The 22,217-nt window shown below is 35.2% G+C and overlaps 1 protein-coding gene and 1 pseudogene across 2 annotated transcripts; one reads left to right on the top strand and one right to left on the bottom strand.

Annotated features, from left to right (window-relative positions):
• Positions 1-1,449: 1,449 nt before the first annotated feature.
• On the bottom strand, positions 1,450-4,634 carry LOC148585168 (zinc finger CCCH domain-containing protein 29 pseudogene; annotated as a pseudogene). The gene is made up of 2 exons (XR_015912750.1): positions 4,434-4,634; positions 1,450-3,852 (listed from the first exon to the last, which is right to left on the bottom strand). The product of XR_015912750.1 is annotated as a zinc finger CCCH domain-containing protein 29 pseudogene (transcript).
• A 15,197-nt stretch (positions 4,635-19,831) lies between these two features.
• LOC132187671 (2-oxoglutarate (2OG) and Fe(II)-dependent oxygenase superfamily protein) lies at positions 19,832-22,217 on the top strand. The gene is made up of 3 exons (XM_088517736.1): positions 19,832-20,568; positions 20,684-21,014; positions 21,844-22,217. Exons 1-3 carry the CDS (start codon positions 20,027-20,029, stop codon positions 22,087-22,089), a joined length of 1,119 nt encoding a protein of 372 aa, XP_088373862.1. The 5' UTR covers positions 19,832-20,026; the 3' UTR covers positions 22,090-22,217.

The raw sequence follows: 22,217 nt of genomic DNA, 5'->3' as shown, positions 1-22,217 counted from the left end.
AATTGACGAACCTCAGCACAAGGAATAGCCAACTTTTCAGCTGGATACACAACAGCAATAATCCACTCGTGAATAGGCTTGGACGAAAAGGCGGAAATAACATTTGGCCAAGAAGAGCTACTCCAAAGAGAACAAGCCAGATTACACTCCAAGAAAATATGGGTCAAGGTCTCTAGAGGACCTTTACAGAAGGGGCACACCCATGCATTAGAATCATCAGAGACAACAAACCTACCAATATTAGCCCTTGAAGGAAGCAAATCCCAAGCAATCTTCCAAAGAAGATGCTTCAAACGAGCTTGAAGCTTGAGGCCCCAAAGAGCCTGCCAATTTGCCGGAGAAAGAGGAGAAATTCTGCTAGATGGAGTCAAAGAAACTTCACGGGCAGATTTCACAGAGAAAAGACCAGAAGGAGATGGCGCCCAAGACCATCTATCTGCTGAGCTAACCTGAGAGATATGAATGCTGAGGATGCTTGAAACCGTAGAAGGAGAGAAAAGATCTCTCAAAAGATACAATATATGAAGACAAGTCGAAAAGGTTATGTAAATTAGACTCCGTGATAGAATTTGTCCGGGTTAACAAAAGTATTGTTAGGAATATTATTGCTTTTATTACAATTTTTTTATGTATTTTATATAAATTATTAAACAATTAAATTTATCTATCAAATTTTGTTGCTTATTTTTATAAATAGTTGTGCAGTTACTTGTACAAAAACAAGAACTTTAGTCGTTTGCCTAATGATACTTCTGGCAGCTAGGGAGTTGGTAGAGACTAAGGGTAATGCTAACTACAAAACACATTTATTCTGTAATTTGTACCAAGAACGACTAATGTAAGATGTAGGTGAAATCTGCATTAGGTGTTTGTTAATGTCTTTTCTTAAGGTTTGATAGACATATATGCAGTGTTGTTTTTGATGGGACAACAAATTCATACAAAATTTGGCCATCAGTGCCCACTAAATTTCAGTGCGCCATTGGCTTGGTTATCTCCCACTGTCCTTCAATGGTGTAAAGTAACAAAAAGTAAGCAGGTTTGGAGCCAAACTCGACAAAATTTCATGATCTAGTAATCAGCATTTCCAGACTTTGGCTTTGGAAGTGCAGTGAGCTAGGAGCTACGAACCAATCACTATTTTTACCTTTATCAGTGTCTTGTACCCAAAAACAATTTCTTCGGAATTTTTAAGAGATAAGTAAGAGATGAAAAGAATCTGTTTTGTTTTTGAAGTAGATACGTTAGAAAGCACAAAGAGGCGCAATCACAGTATACATGGAAGTGTATAAGAAAAAATACCAGCAAAGATGTTAGCATTCAAACAAAGATTTAAGAAAACCATAAGAGTCTATCAGAACGAAATAAGGCACGAAGAAAGGTATACATACATTTTCCAAATGAATGTTCACAATTTGATCATGGATACACAAACTACTTTCTTGCCACTGATTCGTGTATCATTTCAATATTAATAAATAGACCCTCAAAGGAGAGGGTAAAAAATACAAGAATATGATATAAATAAATAAAAAATCACCATCTTTGCTCCATCGATCTTTCTCAATATTCTAACTAACCTAGCAGGAACAGGTTTTTCCTGCACAAATTTATAGGCCTTGATTGACCTGAAATTCGTTTCTCTATGGCCTTTCTCACTTCTCCTATCTCTAATTCAATTATTGAATACTAAATAGACAAAAATAAATAAATTCAAAGAATATCAAGCTTCGTCAATATAATGTAGGAGCAAATTAGGCAGAGATGTTTTCCTTATGCCACCATCTGCTCCTGCTCTATGTACAGCTGCTCGACCCACGGTGGAATCATCTCATGACCCCCTTTAACATGATTATACTGCTGCTGCTCTTTGCGAAACAGCCCAGAACTGTCATGAGAAACATCTTTAACCAGGGAATTAACCCAAGAGACGTCTGGCTCATCAACTGCAGATGGCATGAAGGTTCTAGTTGTTGCCACATTGTTGTCTCGGAACCCAAAAGAAGCAGACTTCTTGAGCTTGCTCAGCTCATCTCCTTGAATGCCCCAATCCAATTTCCCAGTGGGTGAGCTCCAATCTGAAAGACCAGAGGACACGGTAGATACAGAGTTGCCAGCAGCAGTGCCAGCAGCAGTAAACCCACGATGGTTCCCTGCTCCACGATCAACAAAACTCTGGCTTCGCTTTGCAAAGGCTGCAGACCTGGAATTCATCACTGCTGCTGCAACTGCAGCAGATGAGTCAAACCCAAAGGATGAGGGTTTTCTCACCGGAGAGGAAGAGAGATTGGTTGGGTAGCTTGCACGAAGTTGGTTCATGTTCTGGCGATTGTAACTGGGTTGTGGAGATTGCAACTGGGTTGGTGTCGAGGATTTTAGTGAAAGTCCTTGCAATTGGGACAACATGGAAGAATCGAGAGATCCAAAAACATCATCAAGGTTGTTAGGTTTCAAATCTCCAATCCTGCTGAACTCCTTATTCCAGGGGGACGGCGACGAGAGACGATTTATCTCGTCAATCAATTGTTGCTGCTGCTGCTGGTGGCTAGCATAACTTTCTAGCCCAAGCAATTCCATCTCCAAATCCAAATCCCGAGCACTCAAAGCAGTCTTTAGCCGGCTACCTGGGAGCTGCAAGGCAGGAGGAGTGAGATTAATTTTGTTTTGCCACAAGTTCCCACTCTTGGGAGATGAAGCAGCTGCCAGGGGAGACATGGGTGGTGTTGAAGTGGTAGGCATCGGCGAAGATGACGAACTGAGAGCCAATGGACTCATCATTGTCATGTCTATTGCACCAGCTGAATGGGACTTTGGTGAAGGCATCGCTGAACCTGTGGAAGCATATAAGGGGCGCAGTTCTTCAGGCTTGTGAGCAAAGAAGCAGACTTTGCGCGAGCACCCCATCTCATCCTTGCAAAGCCGGGTTCGGTATTGCGCAGGATGAAGCCAGGATTCAAAAACACCATGTGCATACTCACAAGCATCCGCCTTTTGGCATGTCCCTTTTCGGAATTCTGGGCAAGGAACACAGCTATAGGGGTACTTCCGTGGGTCTCTTCTCCTCGCATTCTCCCCGGGATGGACAAAGGGGCACTCTGTCCAATCATGGGTATATGCCCTTGAGCAAGGCTTCACCTTGAAAGTATACATCCTAAACTCATCCGTCCCATATATCCCGTTGTTTATGTCGGGCAAGGACACGTCGACAGGGTATTCTTTCTTCTCAGCTCCTTCCTTCGATAACTGAGGCATGGCCATCTTCTGCTGCGCTTCCTCTTGGTTCACAGTTCGATCACCTTCCCCCACTGAATTATCGCCATTTAGCAACAACTCCATCGCCTTCCTTCTTGAATTGGAGGATGACTTCAACGCACGGCCAATCAAATCAACAGGCTTATTTCCATTGGCATTAACACAATTAGCATCAGCTGATGCATCAAGCAAGAGCTTAACAATCAGAAGTGAAGAATTGGTACCACCAGCAACAGCACAGTGGAGCGCAGTGACCTTATCCGAACCACAAACCCTGTTGACATCAACCTTGGTAGTCTCAATTACATACTTCAAAACCTTAGCGCTACCAAACATGGCAGCAATCATAAGAGGTGTCCTCTCTTCAAACGCCATCTTCTTCGACCCAATTCTTCTCCCATACCAAAAGCTTGCATCGTTGACATCGAAACCCTTCTCTTCTACTTCACTCCTGAAGGCCTCGAGATCATCGGTAGCAGACAATTCAAGCAAAACCGAGCAGTCACAGAAAAACCCATCTCTCTGTTTCTGAAATTCGCCTTCCATGGCAACGCTTCTGGAAGAAAGTCTACTCTTTGAACCAGGACACATATCCAAGTCCTGAAAAATTTAACAAAGAGTAATTTAGCATTCCTTACAACAACAAAAAAAGGTAAATTCTTAAAACAAATTCTAGATTATGATAGAAATATCAAGAAAAAGAGCATCCCAACTCGATAACCCCTGCCCAAAACCTATATGCGAAACTTGAAGTAAATTTTCCTCGTTCATAAATCACAAACACAGAAATACTAGTATTACAACAAAATCTTACTTATAACCAAACAAACAGAGACTAAACTAACAAATCGAGAAATTAAAAGCAGAATAACGAAATTCAGAACGTGTCAGCCGTGTTCCAAGTCCAAGCCTGAGAATTGGTCTCCTACAGAATACTCTTTTTCTTTCAAAACCTTTAGGAGAACAAAAAAAAAAAAACTGAAAACTAGAGTACAAAATTCCAAACTAGAACGGTACTGAATCAAAATTCCAAACTTTGGTCCCAAAAACTCGAGCCCCACGATTTTTTTCCGGAAAAAAAAATCCATCAGAACAACCCAAATTCAACAAAACTTCACAGATCAACTTAAACCATCAAAACCAACACTTAATTATTTCACCAAAATCAAACAATAACATACCTTTGACTACGTTGTGCGATCTGGGTGTATGAGAATTGCAGAAAAAACTTCGGTTTTTCTAAGAAGACCTCGCTTGCGAAGCGTGATATACGAGGAGAGACGAGGCGGTCCTTTTTATGTGTTTCTTGAAGGCCAAGGACTCGGAAGGAGAGGGGAAAGTGAGACTTTTCTTCTTCGCTCTTTCCTTGCTTTCCTTACTGGTCAAAGTCAAAGCTCCAACTAGGAGGCTTGGTTTTGTTTATTGAGAAATTAATCCCAAATGAAATTCAAATTCGAGTCAAATTCGCAACGCCTCCTTCAACGTGTATCTGACGGCCTTTACGGGTTTCCCGTCACGTATCCCTATTTCACGCGCGCTGACGGGCGTTTTCTCCTCACCCGTCCATCGGTCAATTTGGTGAATTTGTTCTGTCGAATTTTTTTTATTATTCATAATAAATGTCGAATTTGCTTCCAAAAATATTTGATAATATAGTTTAAGAATTTGAGTATTAAGTCTGATCAAATTTCTTATAGTTTTTTTTAAATTGTCAAATTGCATAATTTAAGCTATTTTTAGGCATTAAAACGCTTAAAAAACTGATATGTTATACTATTTATTTATAATTATAAGGGATCCTAATATTCATTAAGTCCGCTATCATATTTATTTTTAAAGTAGATGCATCTCGCCTCTTATTTTAGCTACTATATTTAATATATTATTCTTTTATTCACTTAATAAGTTGTCTGAAGGTGCATTAGCTCGCTTTGAGCGCGAGTAGAAGATAAGCTTAGAGATGTGGACGAGAGTGGGGGGAAGGGTGAGTCTGGGTGACACCTGACAAGGAGAAAGAGATTTGAAAGTCTTGAGGTTTGAACGCGTTGGCTTTCTGTGTTGGTGGGTGACACCATTTGACACCGCGACAGGATACTCTCTGACTCATCCTTCCACTATGGACGCTCGAAGTTGCCTCTCATCTCATTACCTGTCATCCCATCAAACAGTAACAACGTTTTCTTAAAGGAGGAATTATAGATGTCAATATTTTTTAAAAATTTAATTATTAAATTTGTGAATTTATGTAAATTTTACATAAGTTAATAATAAATCTTATAAATTTAATGATTAATCTATTGAATTTATAAGATAATATAAGTAAATATAAAAAACTTATTGACACTTAGCATTTCATTTTTTTTAAACGAGTAAAAGGATGCTGACGTGGCTGTATAAATAAGTTTTTTTTTTTTTGTTAAAATGACATTTTTATTGTATCACTATTATATCTTCTTCTTCTTTTTTTTGGGTTCTATTCAATGCGAAGAAGAGAAAATGAGAATTACCAAAAACAAAAACAACAGAGGCGACAAAGCCTTCTTGAGAAGAGTTAGAAATTGATTGAATAAATGATCTGGCCTATCAAAGTAATTGATACCACCAACAATAGTGGTTAAGGTAGACAAATTTTTGTAAACGAAACAAAACTCCAAAGAATTAACAGCACAACCATCAATAGTCAGCTTAAACAACCATTCATGACCATAAGTGATCAATGGAAAGAATGAAAGCTCTGTAAAAAAAAAATATTAAAAATTAAAAATTAAAAAAGGTTAGCACAAGATACTAGCTAGAAACATAAATACATAGAAGATAAGATCCCATAATAGAAACCCCAACAAATGGCATGGCGGAGGAAGCAATGGAGACACAGTTGTGGATCGGCATTGTCAGTGTAATTTTTAGCATTATTTTTTTCTTTTTTTCTTTCAATGAATAATACTAAAAATCACACTTTAAATTGATATGTGACATAGTGTTGCTCCTATTTTAAAACACTCCATTATCCTTTTTGATTTTGTGGAATGTGGATAAAGTGGACAAACATATGGACAGTATTTATTTTAATTTATATTTTTATATAATGTGTGATACCATTCCATATTTGTTGGGTTCACATGAAACTTATATAAAGTTCAGGTTCGAGTCAGAGTGATAAAGAATATATTGGGATCAACTCATTGACAGGTCATAGGTAGGCAATCTTTGCAATCTTTCAATGTAAAGGTGCTGTAACCTTTTTGGAAAAAATAAAATAAAAAAAAATCATGTCGGTTTTAACTATTGCCAATTTTCTCTAGTTTATGTAAAAGTGCAATTAAATTAAGGACCTTCAACCTCGTTTTTAAAAATAACATATGTCCATTCATACTTTTTAAATAATATGTGAAAAGTACATGACTTTTTAGTAAATATTCATTCAATTTTGTCCTTGCAATTAAAAAATATATATATTTTTCACAAATAAAGGACACATGTTATTTTTGTAAACTAGGTTAGAGAAATTTTCTCCAGTCTAATTTAGAGGAGAACTTGTCCTTATTAACCAACTTGAAAAAAAAAAAAAAAAGGCAAGCAATCAAGATGTTGTCCTTTTGGTTTGTTTAAGACATTCAAGGGAAATATATTGTTGAAGTCAGATATAATGAAGCAGGCAACGAGACCAACTTGTAGAATAAGTCCAACACCCGTGGGTGTGGATAAGATAAGACCAAGAGTACTTGCAAAGGAATGACTCTTCAACGTGCCTTAGAGATTTTTATTGAGATTGAATTGGAAAATATAGTTCTTTAAAAAGGGGGAATTGAAGGAGACCTAGAAGTTCAATAGAAAAGAATTGCTTTATTTTAGTATTTAGACTATTTCAGTTTATCTATCATTTCAATTGTGAAGTTATTTATACTGGGGAGACACCATAATCATTCTTGGTGCAAAATTGGTGTGGCTCTGATCTTTGCCAAGTTATTTCTTTAATTGTTCTCATTTTTTTTACTTATCTGATCCTGCATCATCCTAGTTTTCCTTTCCCTCTGATTGTTTTAGATGAGTTTTTATTTCAATCATGTTTTAGATTAGTAGCTTCTTTGTTATTCTTATTCTTCTTCTCTGGTTTATTAAATTCTGCCAAAAATTAGTTGGTTTTTGAAAGATGGACATAAATTTCCTACAAATCAAACGAAACCAGTGTGTTTTTCTTAATTAACGTGTGAGAAATATAAATTTTTTAATAAAACTATTAAAAAAAAAAACATGTATTTTTCACATGCTCAAATGACGTACGACAATTGTCCTTAAGGGGTAACTTAATCGATTGTAGACCATGTCTAATAAAGCTGAAGTCACTAGTTTGAATCTCCCTTCCTCCTACCCTTGTGTGGACATGTCAAAAAAATAAATAAATAAACAGTACGACAATTTTATAGAGCAAATTCATGTCCGAGATGAGATTGGGTTAGCACCATTGTTCATTTACAACAGTAGAACTTGTTAGCCCATATGGGCCTAACATTGAGCTTTGCATGAGTTAAGACTAGGCTGGAATGATATGATAATGGGCAAATATTTGTTGGGGATTCCTACTTTGGGCTGATCTGGAGCCACTTCAATATGATCACCGGACTTAGGGACCAACGGGAAGAGCTGGAAAATGGGATCCATGGGTCTTGTCATCTGGATCGGGCTAGTAAGGGCCTTCAGACATATATAACTTAAAGCCTATTCTGGCCCATGGATGATTACGGGTCTTCGCCATTAGACCCACTATCCTTGTCGAATACTGGAAATAATTTTCTAGTTAAAAATAATAATAAAATGAAAAATCAAGTTTTACTTTATTGTTGGAACAGTTTTCGAGATGGGTGACTCAGCGATCAGAGAGATGCAATTTGCAAAATAATGAGAATAGGATAAGAGCTTGTCAGGGGGCTGGCGGGTAGGGGTGTAAAAAAAAACCGAGAAACCGGTTGGGAAAAAATTGGTAACCAAGGTGCCCAATTCAGGTTATCAGTTTTGGGGTTTTTAAATACCCGGTTATAACCGGGTATATATAATAATAATAATAATAATAATATATTTTTAATTTTATATATATTTTCGAATTTAGTATATTTATTATTATTTTTAATTTTTTTGTTTATATACTTGTTTTTATTGTTTTCTTCGGGTTTGTTTTTGACATGTTAATATTTACTATTTACTATTTAGTGTTTAATCTCATAAGAATGAGATTTGTAGTTGAATCGGTTGATATATCATATATGTAGTCTATGTAAGCTTTTAAAATGAAATTTTAGGGCTAAGGCTAATTGTTTTTGTTTTGTTTTGTTTTGTGTCTTTTTTTTTTTTTTTAAGGGCACAAAATGGTTAAATTAAGCCCAAAAAATATGCCTAATACCTAAAATAAGCTCAAAATGCAAATAAAAAAAAAAAAAAAAAAAACCGGTTATCCAAGTACCAACCTGAATTGGCCGGTTATTGTATAACCAGTTAACCAGGTACCCAGTTCCGGTTTTCAAAAATCAAAAACTGGGTGCCCCAGTTCCGGTTGCCCTTTTTGGCCAATAACCGGGACTGGGTTTTCATCCCTACCGGTGGAAAATAGCTCCGATGCCTAAGTCAATCAATGTTTTTCACAGAAAAAGCAAATGAATTCTTTTGAGAGTAATTAACTAGATACTTGGTAAGAGCTTCCCTTTTACAGGCATTAAGTAGTGGTTATGGTCGAGTATGCCCCTGAATTCTTGGCCCCCATGGTCCCGAGGAATCCAGTGTGAACAATGTTGAAATCGTGGATAGTGGCAATCATGGGATCGTTGGATCGTGGGGTCTTGTTGAAGTCTCGGTCTCGTTCATACATAATGTGGGTTGGTGCTCTTAGCTCAGTCACGTTCATTGGTTGGCTTGACACTTTAAGCTCGGCCACGTTCCCTTTGAACATGGCTTTTACCTCTAGATGATTGGACTTCCATTTTTCCCCCGGGCTTGCATAAATACTTGTTCTAGGCCTTTTATCCATGGGTCTGCACCCAACATGTACAAAAGTGGTTTTTTTTCTTCTTTTTTTTACATGTCCACATAGAGAGTGAAAATGGAAGAATGAGATTCTATCTCATAACTTTCACTTCATGAGGTGTCTTTGATTGAGCTACCTTGAAAACATGTACAAAGGTAGCTTTGATTGCTGGGAACAAGTCATTTATGGGTTAGGTTCATGTCTTTGTTGTTTCTTTTTTCTTTTTGTCTTTTTGGAAAATGCCCATGTGCCTTTGTTCTAATTTTGTTCTTATCTACGCTCTTACTTTACATACCCAAAAAAAAAAAAAACAAAAATACAAATACAAATAAAGAAGTCTTACATGTAATGCAAGCGAAAATAAATAAATTAAAAATTAGCAAGACATTTTTTTTTTTTTTATTGTTTAGAATCTTCTAATTAAGTCTTCATTTTAGATCTACAAAAGTGATATTTATTTTTTAGTATTCTTTATCTAAAAAATTCTAAACAAAAAAATGTCTTCTTAATTATAGTTTTACTTTCAAATTAAGTTATGGAGTGCTTGAATCATTGTTGAGGGCCGAACCACTCCCAAAAGAAAGTTAGTTTGGAGGGTAGCCGACCACCCATCTTGGCCCAATTTTTATTTTTTATTTAAATTTGAAAGTGGAATTATAATTTGATAGGGATATATAGATTGAAAAATAATGGAAATTTGTAAGACCAAATCCTTTTTTTTTTTTTTTTTGGAAAAACCAAATCATTTTGTTACCACATGAGGATATTTATTTATAATCTAATTTATATTTATTTACTACAAGGTCAAATCATAACACCAGTTTAGTAATTTACTCATAATCATGATTGAAGTTAGAATAAATATCCATTAATTTTTTATTTTTTTTTAAGGGAATTCTTTCATCTTCATTCCATAATAAGAGATTCAGAGCGTAAACCTCTTACAGAAAAATATAGCCAAAAGTTATGAAAAGTAGAACATAGTAAATACACTGAAAATCTAACAATAAAAAACATATCTACTTCCTCCTATTCAACCCATGTGTGTGCACATTTTATTTTAGGAGTAGATCTGTTCTATGTAGATCGACTAAATCTAAATACATTGATAGGTCTTATGTCTAAATAAACAAACTTTATTGAACAGAAGACCCCACTATCTAAATACATGGGCTCCATGTAATGTTTAATCCGCAAAGTTAGCAAAGAAAGTTTCAACCATTGAACAGAAGAAACATGTGTGGTTAATTAAGGCTCAATAATTTGCTGTACACTCAGCAGGAACACATCCGATTTTGGATTCCCTTTCAACTGAATTATTCGATGAATATCTCCGTCCAATCGTTCCAAGTTTGAGCATAAGAAACATGTGCTCTTTGTGGTTTCGCTTTCAATGTTCAGAGTTGAATCCTCATACGTCGTCGACAGCTAAAACTAAGCGATAGATAATCGGCATGTCTCTGTCGTACGCAGCGCAAGTTGTCATGTCCATATCATGGCGCACAAGTGGCGCACAATGCTCCCCCTCATTTCACATTACACGTACCCACTCGCATTAATTACTATTATATATACCAATTGTTTTTTTTTTCTTAAATAAAAAAGTAAATTAAGCCAATTTAGTCTATTACGACTTTTAAAAACATATATTAATTTAATAGATTAAATTAAAAAATATTCAGAATCGATGATTAGAGATAAATAATTAGGTTTTTTTAGGTTTATTTATGTTATTTGTATTTAGTTTATGTTTTGATTAATTTTATGAGAGTTAAGGGTGTTATTTTGTAGTTCAATAAATGGGTTTACCTCAAAGTTAAATTAGGGTTAGAGTTTAGTCATTGAGTCAGGTCTATATAAGCATGTGTTTTTGTACTCCAATGGGGGTGGACGGAAATTTGATGAAAACAGATTTTGATTTTTTGAGGTATGACTGTTCTTTTTTCGGCTCTCTCTTTCCTGCTGTTCTTTTACTTTATTCTAAATTCTTCTTTCATGATTGAAGAAAATTCATTCAACCTAAACGGTAGAATGATGATTTGAGAATGGTATTAAACTCAAAACAGGAGCCATTATGAATTGGGTTCGAGCATCTACGTCAGGTTAACGAAAACCATGTGCTTGAACGTGTCAAAGCATTACTATTTACTAGTCCCAAAAGAAGCGTATTAAAGAAATATGATTTCCACGATTGCTTATCTCATTGGTATCATGCATGCACCAATTGATATGGTCCCAATCACAGGGTGTGAAACGCAAATTCTGGTCAATGCTTGTGTTTCTTTAATTCCCTTCTTTAATTATGGTTAATGTGACGTTTTTGTATGGTTGTTGTAATTGAAAAGATCGATAGATTACTATATATATTTAAAAAAAAAAAAAAAAAGAAGATACACGACAATATATGCCACATGCTAGCTAGCTAGGCTTGTTCGAATTACCCTAGTGGATAATACAGACTATAAGGTTTACATTTAATCCTATATTGTTTAAGTCTTCAATATGCTCGAGGTTAATTCAATCATGTAAATATTAATGATACATTTTTATCTAACGACATGACCCCTTGATTAGTGTTTTTTTTTAAAAAATAAATAAAAAATTAGCTAAAATTGACATATATGTATTTTGAAATGGTTGTATAATACAAATGTGATATATAGCATTACTCTTAAAGATTTGAGATTAGTCATGGCGGCGACTTAGGATAAGCTTTTCGATAAGCCATGGTGTTAAAAATTGTTTGGACAAAGAAGGGACGTGTGTTTTTGGCCATCCTTTTCACAGGAATCTTGAATAAAAATGATTAAATAGTAGAGATCCATCATCAGATTATGATACATGGTATGCTAGATACATTTAACCAAGATATATTTAAAGCACTAGTCGAGATCTGTCAAGCTCCAACAGTTAATTATCCTTGCGATGTAACTTAGATCATACAAGATGATCATGCAAGCTAGTGATTAAAATTAAGATGGATATTTAATCAACCGAAAGAGTAGTGTTGGAAAGATGGTGCCGAAAAGAATGGTAATAGTTAAGACCCCATCATGTGCAGGAGAGAGAGATCAGAGAGATATTATATTTAAGATGATGAAAAAGTGATGTAAAACTATAGAGGAGGGGTTAATAGTAGGGCCTTAGAAGAACAAGTTTGTTTCCAATCCGCTCGGATAAATCTAACTTGAACTCGATTAATATATATATATATATAGTAGAAAGTGAACACATGCAATATTGTGCTCGATTATTAAATGAAGCATATCGGTATAAACTCGATTCAACTCAATTAACGCTCTTGAACATAACTCATAAATAAACCTAGCTTAACTTGTTAGCTCATTCACACACACACATGTATAACATACTTATTTCTTAAGAGAAATGTTATTCCTACTTTCACATCTCTTGACATGATATTAAAAATTTTGGGAAACCTCAGTAAGCTCCCTCAAACTTTTAGCCGATTTGACAAACTCTTCCTGTACTTCAAACTCTCTCACTTTACCCCCCTTGAACTTTCAATTTCTATCATTTTTCCCCCCTCTATTAGTTTTCACCATTAAACCAACATTTTGTACCCATTATACTCTCAACCAAAACTACGTCGTTTTGGATTTCAAAACTACACCGTTTTGGGCTTCAAAACTACATCACCACCCAGCCCAAAACGACGTCATTTTAAGCATATATTTTTTTTTTTATTAAAAAGCAATATATATATATATAATAAAAAATAAAAAAGGGGGGGAAATCGGGGTGGCTCTAATCACTCCCTTGGCTAAAATGGGGTGGCCGAAACCACCACAGGACCTTGGGGGTGGTCCGGCCACCCCCAAAAACACCCGATCCACCTTTTTTTTTTTTTTTTTTTGGCTTTTTGGGGGTGGCCGGACAACCCCCAGACTGGCCAGGCCACCCCAATTTCCCCTTTTTTTTTTTTTTTCTTAATAAATAATTTTAATGTCTAAAATGACATCGTTTTGGGCTGGGTGGGTGCCCTAGTTTTATGGCACAAAACGGTATAGTTTTGGGGGGAAGGTATAATGGGCATAAAAAGTCAAACCATTTGAATTTAATGTTAAAAAACTAACAGAAAGGTCCAAAGTGAGAGCAAATCAAAGTTCAGGGAGGTAAAATGAGAGAGTTTGAAGTACATGGGGTGTTTGTCAAATCGGCTGGAAGTTCGGGGGAGGGGCTTACTAAAGTTTCCCTTAAAAATTATCATTGGATTCAAAATTTAATAGTGATTTATCTCAAATATAATAGTAATTTTCATAGTCATGCCAATAAGTTTGCACTTGAGAGTGAGAATGTGTGTAGCATTTTTCGTTTCTTAAATAATGATATCCTATATAAATATAAGATTTTAGTGTATAAGTATTAACATACTAACTAATTAGTTAATATATACTAAGTAAATGAAGTTAATTGTACTTAGTATTATAAAGAGTTGAGGGGAATATTTCATATTCATTCATGTAAAAAAGATCAAGAGTGTAAAACTCTTACGTCAGAGAGTATAAAACTCTGATAAATCATAGTTAAAACTATGAGGTTACAACGTCATAGAAACACAACATAAAAATCTTACAATTAGTCAATCACGTCTTATCTATGACTTCAACATCTGCTAACCTATGTCCAAACTCTAGTTATAGAACAGATCTACTCTAGGCATACTCAATCTAATACATAGGTAGCCTATATTTTCAACTTATATTTTCCCGGCCATGGGAGCAAAACCCTTACATCGAAACTAATCATCATCGACCAAAAGGTCAGGACAAAAACCTTTACCACAAAGATCGCTATGAAAGCAGATCTAAGGAGAAGTCAAACCATTATTCAAAAAAACAACAAAACCACAGTTAAAAAACCAGCAAATAGCTACAACAGCCAGGGCAAAGGAGGCAAAGCGCACTGGCTGGCGCGTGGTGGACAAGATGGAGTCATTTTGTACCAATGGCCAGCTAAGGAGCCGGGGATCACAGTGGGCTAGCGTGTGGCTGAACAAAACTGGTTGAGGAGACTAGGTCTAGATTTAAAAAACTAGATCTAAAGTCCAACCAATTTCAAGGAGGTGAAGAGTGGCGCATTACGGTGGAGGGCAGACAAAGGCAGCGCAGCATGAGCAAAGGGATGGTCGGAACAACTGAACTGGTTAGAAAAACCAAAAAAATAAACTAAAAAAAGAAAAAAAAAAACAAGAAGGGGAGGGAGAAGAAAGAAGAGGGGAGCCCTCCTCCCCTAAGGTCTGATATTTTATCTCTAGGTTTTCTCCTAGAGAGAAAACCTAGAGCCGGCCCTAATAGTACTATAAAGAGTTAATATACTATTAAGAATTAACCAATACGGTATGTTGATATGCTAACATGATTAGTTAGTTAATAATTAATATGTTACTGTGTTAGTGTATATTAAATATAGTTAGTTATATACATCATATCAATACATGTGTGAAGAGGTGAAGGAGTGGGTTGTAGCCATGGGAAAAATAGTAGGTCAAGTGTATGAAGAAAAACCCCAAAGAATCAGATGAAGAAAAATTTTGACGTTTAGTCGTTTAGCTCTGACAAGTGACACCATAAACAGTTTTGAACCAAGAATGGTTTGATTTGATTCCCGTGAATGTTATGTTGACAACTAACTACTCACTTGCTATCTAATCATTATCTTTTTCATCTGAATATTTTTCTTACCGTCATCTTCGTTGATCCTTATCAGATATTGTCGCAATAATTGATTACAGGCGCCATAAATTGCTCAATTAACAAAAAGGGTTTTCTTTCTTTATTTTTTTCTGTGGGTGTACGTACGGAGCACAAGGATGGTCATTTTGGGGGTCCGGGCCGTGATAGATGCCGGTTAGATTATTTCATGCTCTCTGATCTAACCACAGCTATGGATTCTCTTATAAGCTAAGCAAAGATTTTAATAGACGTACGTTTTTTAGTTGGGATTATATAACTTTTTCCTCACACTGAGCTATCAAATCACCTTTACCTTCACATTTATGTTAAGCGACTACTCTTCTTCAAGAAAAAACCAACATCTCTCATATCATAACGAATGACTTTGTTTTACGTGCAAAATTGTCACATTTTTCACACATTTCGTGCACGTACGATAGAAAACTGCACTTCTACGTTTTGGTTGATGTGATGATTACATATATATATATATATATATATATATTGGTTCGCTTAGGTTGGACGTGTAATTGGCAAACGTCACACTGTTAAATTATCCGCTGTCTAAAAAAAAAAATTCCTCACTAGATAAGAGCCATTGGCTCTATCTAAGGGCCAAAATAAGATAAATTTGGATGAGAAAATGTTTTATCACTCTCCAGTGTTGAAGATGGGGAATACACTCGATCAATTGTCCATTGTTAGGAGAGAGACTATACGACTAACAACCCAATGTTAAGTGAGAAGAATACGCTTAACAACCCAGTTATGTTATGAGGCTGAATGCGACCAGCAACTCATTATTAAGTAGAGGAATACGCTTAATGACCCAATGTTAATAAAGAGAATAAGACTAGTGACTCAATGTTAAGTGGGGGAATACGTTTAAAGAGATCAATATAACTAGTCACCCAATGTTAAGGGGGAGAATACAGTTAACAAAACTATATATATAAAAGCTTCATTTAAGACAAGTTAGACTTTTGAGGAGAATTAACCCAAGCCAAAAGTGGCACCCCCTTTGATTATGCGAGAAAATGAATTAGAGACGATCTAATTCTTGTAGAAGAGAGGGCCTTAATATATAAATGTCATTTTTGTTTCTGTTACCGCTATATACGGCTCTATTGAGAGGATTGTGACACTTATTTTTTTATTGTTTGTTTGTAATTTTGCACTATTATTTTCGTTTTGAATATATTGTTGGGAAGCGTACATCTTTTTCGGTTTTTGTTGTTTATCATTATGATTTCTTACTTTCTCTTTCTTCTGAATCAAGAGCGGTAAGAATCCTCCTTATAATCTTTTTCCGAATTCAATTTTTTTTTTAAAATAAAGTAAACCCCGTGTAGCGTGTATATATCCAAACACAAGTTTAAAGATTTGCTCCATATTCCGTCTCAATTTTATAAAACGAAATTTCTTAATTTCTGTCCCAGCTAAGGTAGTTCAGGGAGCTCGGTACCCAATCAACTTTGTCGCCATTGAAATTGAATTGAATTTATTTTAAAGAAATATATATTTTTTAGTTAATTATCCCACGGTACGGGATTAAACCTGGCCTACAACCTCTTACGTACCAACCCACGCTCAACCGTGGAGGTGTCATGTTAGCTAACTGGGCATACAAGTGTAATCAATCCAATTAATTATAAATATATAAAATTAACCTATCTAATTTATATGCACGTTTAATTTATAAAAAACGATCAAATACGTATTATAAAATATAAATAGCTATTATTTAATTAGGGAGGCGTTGAATAGTACAAAGAGCATTATTCTTTCTTCTTCTACTAAAAAAATCATTTTGCTTTCCTGCTGAAACCGTACTTTATACAATACACAATATATATATATATAAAGATTTGATAAAATAGATATAAATTGGTGGGTTAGCCACAGGCCGGCCCACAACTCTAATTAATTAGTCAACTGAAGAATCTCACGGGCAAAAAAATAAAAAATAAAAATATATAGTTGAAGAATAGACGCTTCCAAAATAAAGAAAAATGATGAAATCCCAATGAGCTAGTTAATTAAGATAAGTTATTTTTCTATTTAAATGAAGCACTCAACTATTAGATTGAGAAAATCTCGCTAATCAGGCCAACCTTTAAAATTATATATATATATACTCTAGGAGGGAGTATATTAGGGTATGAATGTATCATAAGATTGATTTTTTAACAAAGGATTAAGAAATTGTTCGGCCACTCCAAATCATTCATCGGAAGTGACTTATTATTATTTGGACGTGATCGAACAACAGTTACCTAATTATTTTTTCTTTTTTTTTTGGTTAATTATCGGCATTTTTTTCACCATACAAGCCGTTCATTTTAAATGAAAGGCTGTATTTCACCGGATCCAAATCCTTGAATATCAACCGGTGTGTCTTCATCTAAACCGTGAAAATAACTTTAAATTCATGAAATTTGAGTTTGAAGGGACTTTCATGTGTTGGAGCAAAATGATAGACAGCCAGAAGATCTGTGTCCCATCTTTAGACATGTTCGTCCACGCAGAAACAGCAGATTCCACACATTAACATGTGGTTCAAGTATATATGCTGATATATATATTTATATATATATATATATAGAGAGAGAGAGAGAGAGAGAGAGAGAGTACCAGTACTGCAAATCTGCAATCAAATTTCCATTCTAAGATTAATTGCAAGAGCTGGGCCATCCGCTTTCGCTACATCGTCTTGCCGACAACTCACAAACTGAAACTTAATTGCAGGTAGCTGGCTATGATCATTTCTCAGTTCCCCTGTAGCTACCTTTACATAGTAGAGATTTTCGGCAGGCTAGGTTCATTCCAGCGTCTGCCAAAGTCTGACGTGACCAATTTTTTTGTTTTATAAATAACATCAGATATTTTGCTGCTTCTTTTTTCTTTTTTTTTTTTAAAAAAAAAATTGAAGAAAAGAGATATTAAAGGAAAATTTAAATTTAAGGTATTAGTACTAAATTTAAGGTATTAACACCAAATTTAAGGCATTAGCACCAACTTTAAGATGATCGAATCCCTTTTTGGTGATACAATCCCTAAAGAATTAACCTTCCACCTCTAAATTTTAATTTTAAATACAAAAATAAATTTTAAGGCATTAAAAATTAAATATTAACTCATAAAATTTTAATTAATAATAAAAAATGACAAATTTTGTTATTATTATTATTATTTTAACGTTTGTCCACAGCCGCATAACATGACTCACTTTTACAACTTGTGTCGCACAGAAAACAATTTGGAAGTTTACTAGTTTTGTCTTTTGTAAACGAAGACAGTTTACCTTTTCTCCTGCAGTTATATTTTGCAGTAAAGTCCATGGATTGGAATCTATGCTATTTAAATTTCAGCCGCCTTTAAAAAATAATAGGAACTAGAGATTTGTGTTTTTTGGGGGTAAAATTCTAAAAAAAATAATTTGAGGGTCAAAACTTAAATTTTATGGTAAAGTCTACATACCCTCTCAAACTATCACTCAATTGATAATGTCTTTCCCAAATTTTCAATTGTAACAATGTCCTCCCAAACTACTAAAACATTGTCAATGTACCCCCCAAGACTTGTAATAAGACAAAAATGCCCATATAAATATCTCAATAAGACAAAAATACCCCTATAAATTCACAAAAAAAATTGATTTAAAAAAAAAAACGAAAAATTTTAATTTAAAAATCATAGTTTTTTAAAAAAAAACAATTTTTTTTAAACGAAAATTTTTAATTTTTTAATTTTTCTTAACGGAAACTTTTATTTAAAATTTTTTTTTATTTAGTTTTAAAAAACGAAAATTTTTATTTTTTAAAACAAAAATTTTTATTTTTTTAAATTTAAAATTTTCTTTTAACAATTTTTTTTTTTTAAAAAGGAAAATTTTCAATTTTTATTAAAATAAAAATCGATTTTATTTTTTAATTTTTTTCTTATGAAAGGATTTTTTTAAAAAAAATTGGCCATCGTTTGGAATTTTTTTTTGTTAGTTTTAGGTTTTTTCTAGAAGTTTTAGTATTTTTGTTTTTAATTTACTAAGGATAATTTCATCATTGGGGGGAACATTGACAATTTTTGGTAGTTTTGGGGGAACATTATCACAATTGAAAGTATGGAGGAAAACATTGTCAATTGGATGGTAGTTTGAGAAGGGTATGTGGACTTTCTCCTAAATTTTATAGGAATTTTATAAGTTTTTTTTTTAGGACCATCACCTGGCCTTAATTAAGCCTTGGGGGGACCAGGGTCCCCCGTTTGGGGGACCAGGATCCCCCTATGGTTCTACCCCTGGTTAGAGGGTTGAAAGATGTTACACGTCATTCTTTTTTTTTTTTTAGCACGAATACAATTTTTTAACAGTTTGAAATTTAGCTGTCCAAATAATTGAATGGATGGGTAGTTCAAAACTTACTTAGACAAATAAGTTATATTAATTATCCATTCAAACCCGCATCCTACACTACTCAAAATATCTTTCTTAAGCTACCCAAATTTCTATAAAATCCGACAAACTGAATTTGTGGTCTAGATAGAAGTGGGAAACCAATAGTACGAAAGGCCAATAAATACTTTCGTTATCTAATTTAGTGTGTGGTATAGATAGAAGGAAGAAAGGAAAGTAAATCAAGTTGTACACGGCGCCGAAACGGGGACCAATACTTCTCAAGCTTCATCCTCCATGAGTTATAAATGGGGGAAATTAATTGATAAAGTTGTGCCCCAATATCTCTATCTTTCTTTGTATTGTATGTCGGCCCGTCAACCTCAGCAAATAAACACAAACACACACAGACATAACATAATGTCATAAACCTTCAGTTTCTGGCTCGGTCGCATGCACAGACAAATTGGATGACCTTCCACACAAATTCACGCCCTTTAAAAACCTCCATATATTTCACGTTTCTCTTTCACGTCCATTTCACTTCCCACTACTCATCCTCCTTTTTAACTACCACTCCCATACTATCTTCCCCATCCCCATCTCTCTCTCTCTCTCTCTCTCTCTCTCTCTCTCTCCTCTCTCTCTCTTTCTCCCTCACAAGAAATATCGATCATGAGTTGCATAACAGATTGGCCGGAGCCAATAGTTCGGGTCCAATCTTTGTCGGAGAGCTCGGTACCCGAGATTCCTGACCGATACGTCAAGCCGCCACCTGAAAGGCCGTCCTTTAATTCGGATGTTGATGACGCTGGCGGCGATGTTGTTGTTAATAATAATAATAATAATAATGATAATAATAATATCCCAATCATCGATCTTCAAGGCTTACATGGCGACGACGAGGCTCTCCGGGCCACCATACTCACTCAAATATCTGAGGCTTGTACAGAGTGGGGCTTCTTCCAAATTCTCAACCATGGAATTAGTCCCCAACTGCTCGACCGTGCCCAGGAGATTTGGCGCCAATTCTTCCACTTGCCAATGGAGATCAAGCAATCTTATGCCAACTCACCAAAAACTTACGAAGGCTATGGCAGCCGCCTTGGCGTTCAAAAGGGTGCCATTCTTGATTGGAGCGACTATTATTACCTTCATCACCTTCCATTATCGTTAAAGGATTACAACAAATGGCCGAGCCTCCCGGCTAATTGTAGGTAATTTAAAATGTTATTTAGTAGACTATTATATATATATATATATACGTACGTAATTGAGTTGAAAGATTAATGGGTAAATTTGTGTTTTTTAAATTGGTCATGTTTAATTTAGGGAAGTGATAGACGAGTATGGGAAAGAAGTGGTGAAGTTGTGTGGGAGGTTAATGAAACTTCTGTCGATAAACCTGGGATTAGCAGAGGATGCGCTTCAAAATGCATTTGGCGGGGACAATATTGGGGCGTGCCTGAGGGTGAACTTTTATCCCAAGTGTCCACGCCCGGACCTGACACTTGGGTTGTCGTCGCACTCGGATCCCGGCGGCATGACACTGCTACTTCCCGATGCCCAAGTCCCCGGACTTCAAGTACGGAAAGACAACAAGTGGATCACCGTCAAGCCGGCCCACCACGCTTTTATCGTCAATATTGGCGATCAAATTCAGGTGCATGTTTCTTCTTTTTCTTTGACTTTGAATCTGAGATTACCCATGTGTTTTTGGCTAGAATTCATCAACAATATTATGCCACTAGCTCTATTAACCAGTCATCAATTAAACTGTGGCCACTTGCATGTTTTCATCCCTTTTTTTTTTTTTTGACTTTTTTTTGTTGGGGGGGGTGGTGAAGTAGGGGAGGGGAGAGTTTCAAACCTTCATATGATGGAAGAAGCCTCACGCGGCACGCCCCATGATGAAAATATCAATGCATTAATACTTAATCAATTATTAATTATTTATTATGCATTATTTAGGAACTTCCTTTGCCCAATATATTTTTACTTTTGGGAGACAAAAGAGCTTTTGATTACGTTTATTGCTTAAGCAATGCCATGTTATTAATTAACATGCCAAGACAATTGAAATTGGTGGTGGACAGTGGACATGCACCTTGACCCCAGTGGATATTCCCTCACAATTCACAAAGTACTATTTTTTTTTGCACCCTTTCTTGGTAGTAATCCCTTTGCCAATATATAGTGTTTATATATAGTTCGGAGTAAGATAACTTTTATCGTAAGTAACAATTCAAATAATATTTATCATCTCAACCACTAAAATATAGACGATTAGATAAGTTTGCAAGGGATTGTAAAAGAAGTCATAGTTCATTTTTCCCAATAATTTTATTCCCGGCCACTAGAGTATAATAGTAAAACTAGTACCAAGTCTTTGTTAATTCCATTTATTAATTATTTGCTGACGTCTTCTTAATTTTGACTACATAAGAGTCATGTTCTGTTTTACTTAATTGTATGTTTTAATGTTTGATTAGGTTCTAAGCAATGCAATATACAAAAGCGTGGAGCATAGAGTGATAGTAAATTCAGCGAAAGAGCGGGTTTCTCTGGCCTTCTTCTACAATCCAAAGAGCGACATACTGATAGAACCTTTGAAGGAGCTCGTGGCACCAGACAAGCCTGCTCTGTATCAACCGATGACGTTTGATGAATATAGGCTTTTCATAAGAACGAGAGGTCCCCGTGGCAAATCACAAGTGGAATCACTTAAATCTCCATAACAACACTGTTTAATTCACTGTAAATGAGTACATTTACATGTACATCAATCAACCCCTTCTTTGATCATTGGGTCAACTGTACATCTTGTAATCATGAATGCATTCATTCAAACAACAAATTTGAAATA

This window comes from Corylus avellana, chromosome 6 (genome assembly GCF_965113065.1).
Source record: "Corylus avellana chromosome 6, dhCorAvel1.hap1.2, whole genome shotgun sequence".
NCBI classification, from domain to species: Eukaryota; Viridiplantae; Streptophyta; class Magnoliopsida; order Fagales; family Betulaceae; genus Corylus; species Corylus avellana.
This window is presented reverse-complemented; position numbering and strand designations above follow the sequence as displayed.

Excerpts from the sequence above, each read along its gene's own strand:
- LOC132187671 (XM_088517736.1), top strand. The coding sequence starts at position 20,027 with ATGAGTTGCATAACAGATTGGCCGGAGCCAATAGTTCGGGTCCAATCT. Across the intron at positions 20,569-20,683 it reads AGCCTCCCGGCTAATTGTAG|GGAAGTGATAGACGAGTATG; the intron begins GTAATTTAAAAT and ends TGTTTAATTTAG. Across the intron at positions 21,015-21,843 it reads ATATTGGCGATCAAATTCAG|GTTCTAAGCAATGCAATATA; the intron begins GTGCATGTTTCT and ends ATGTTTGATTAG.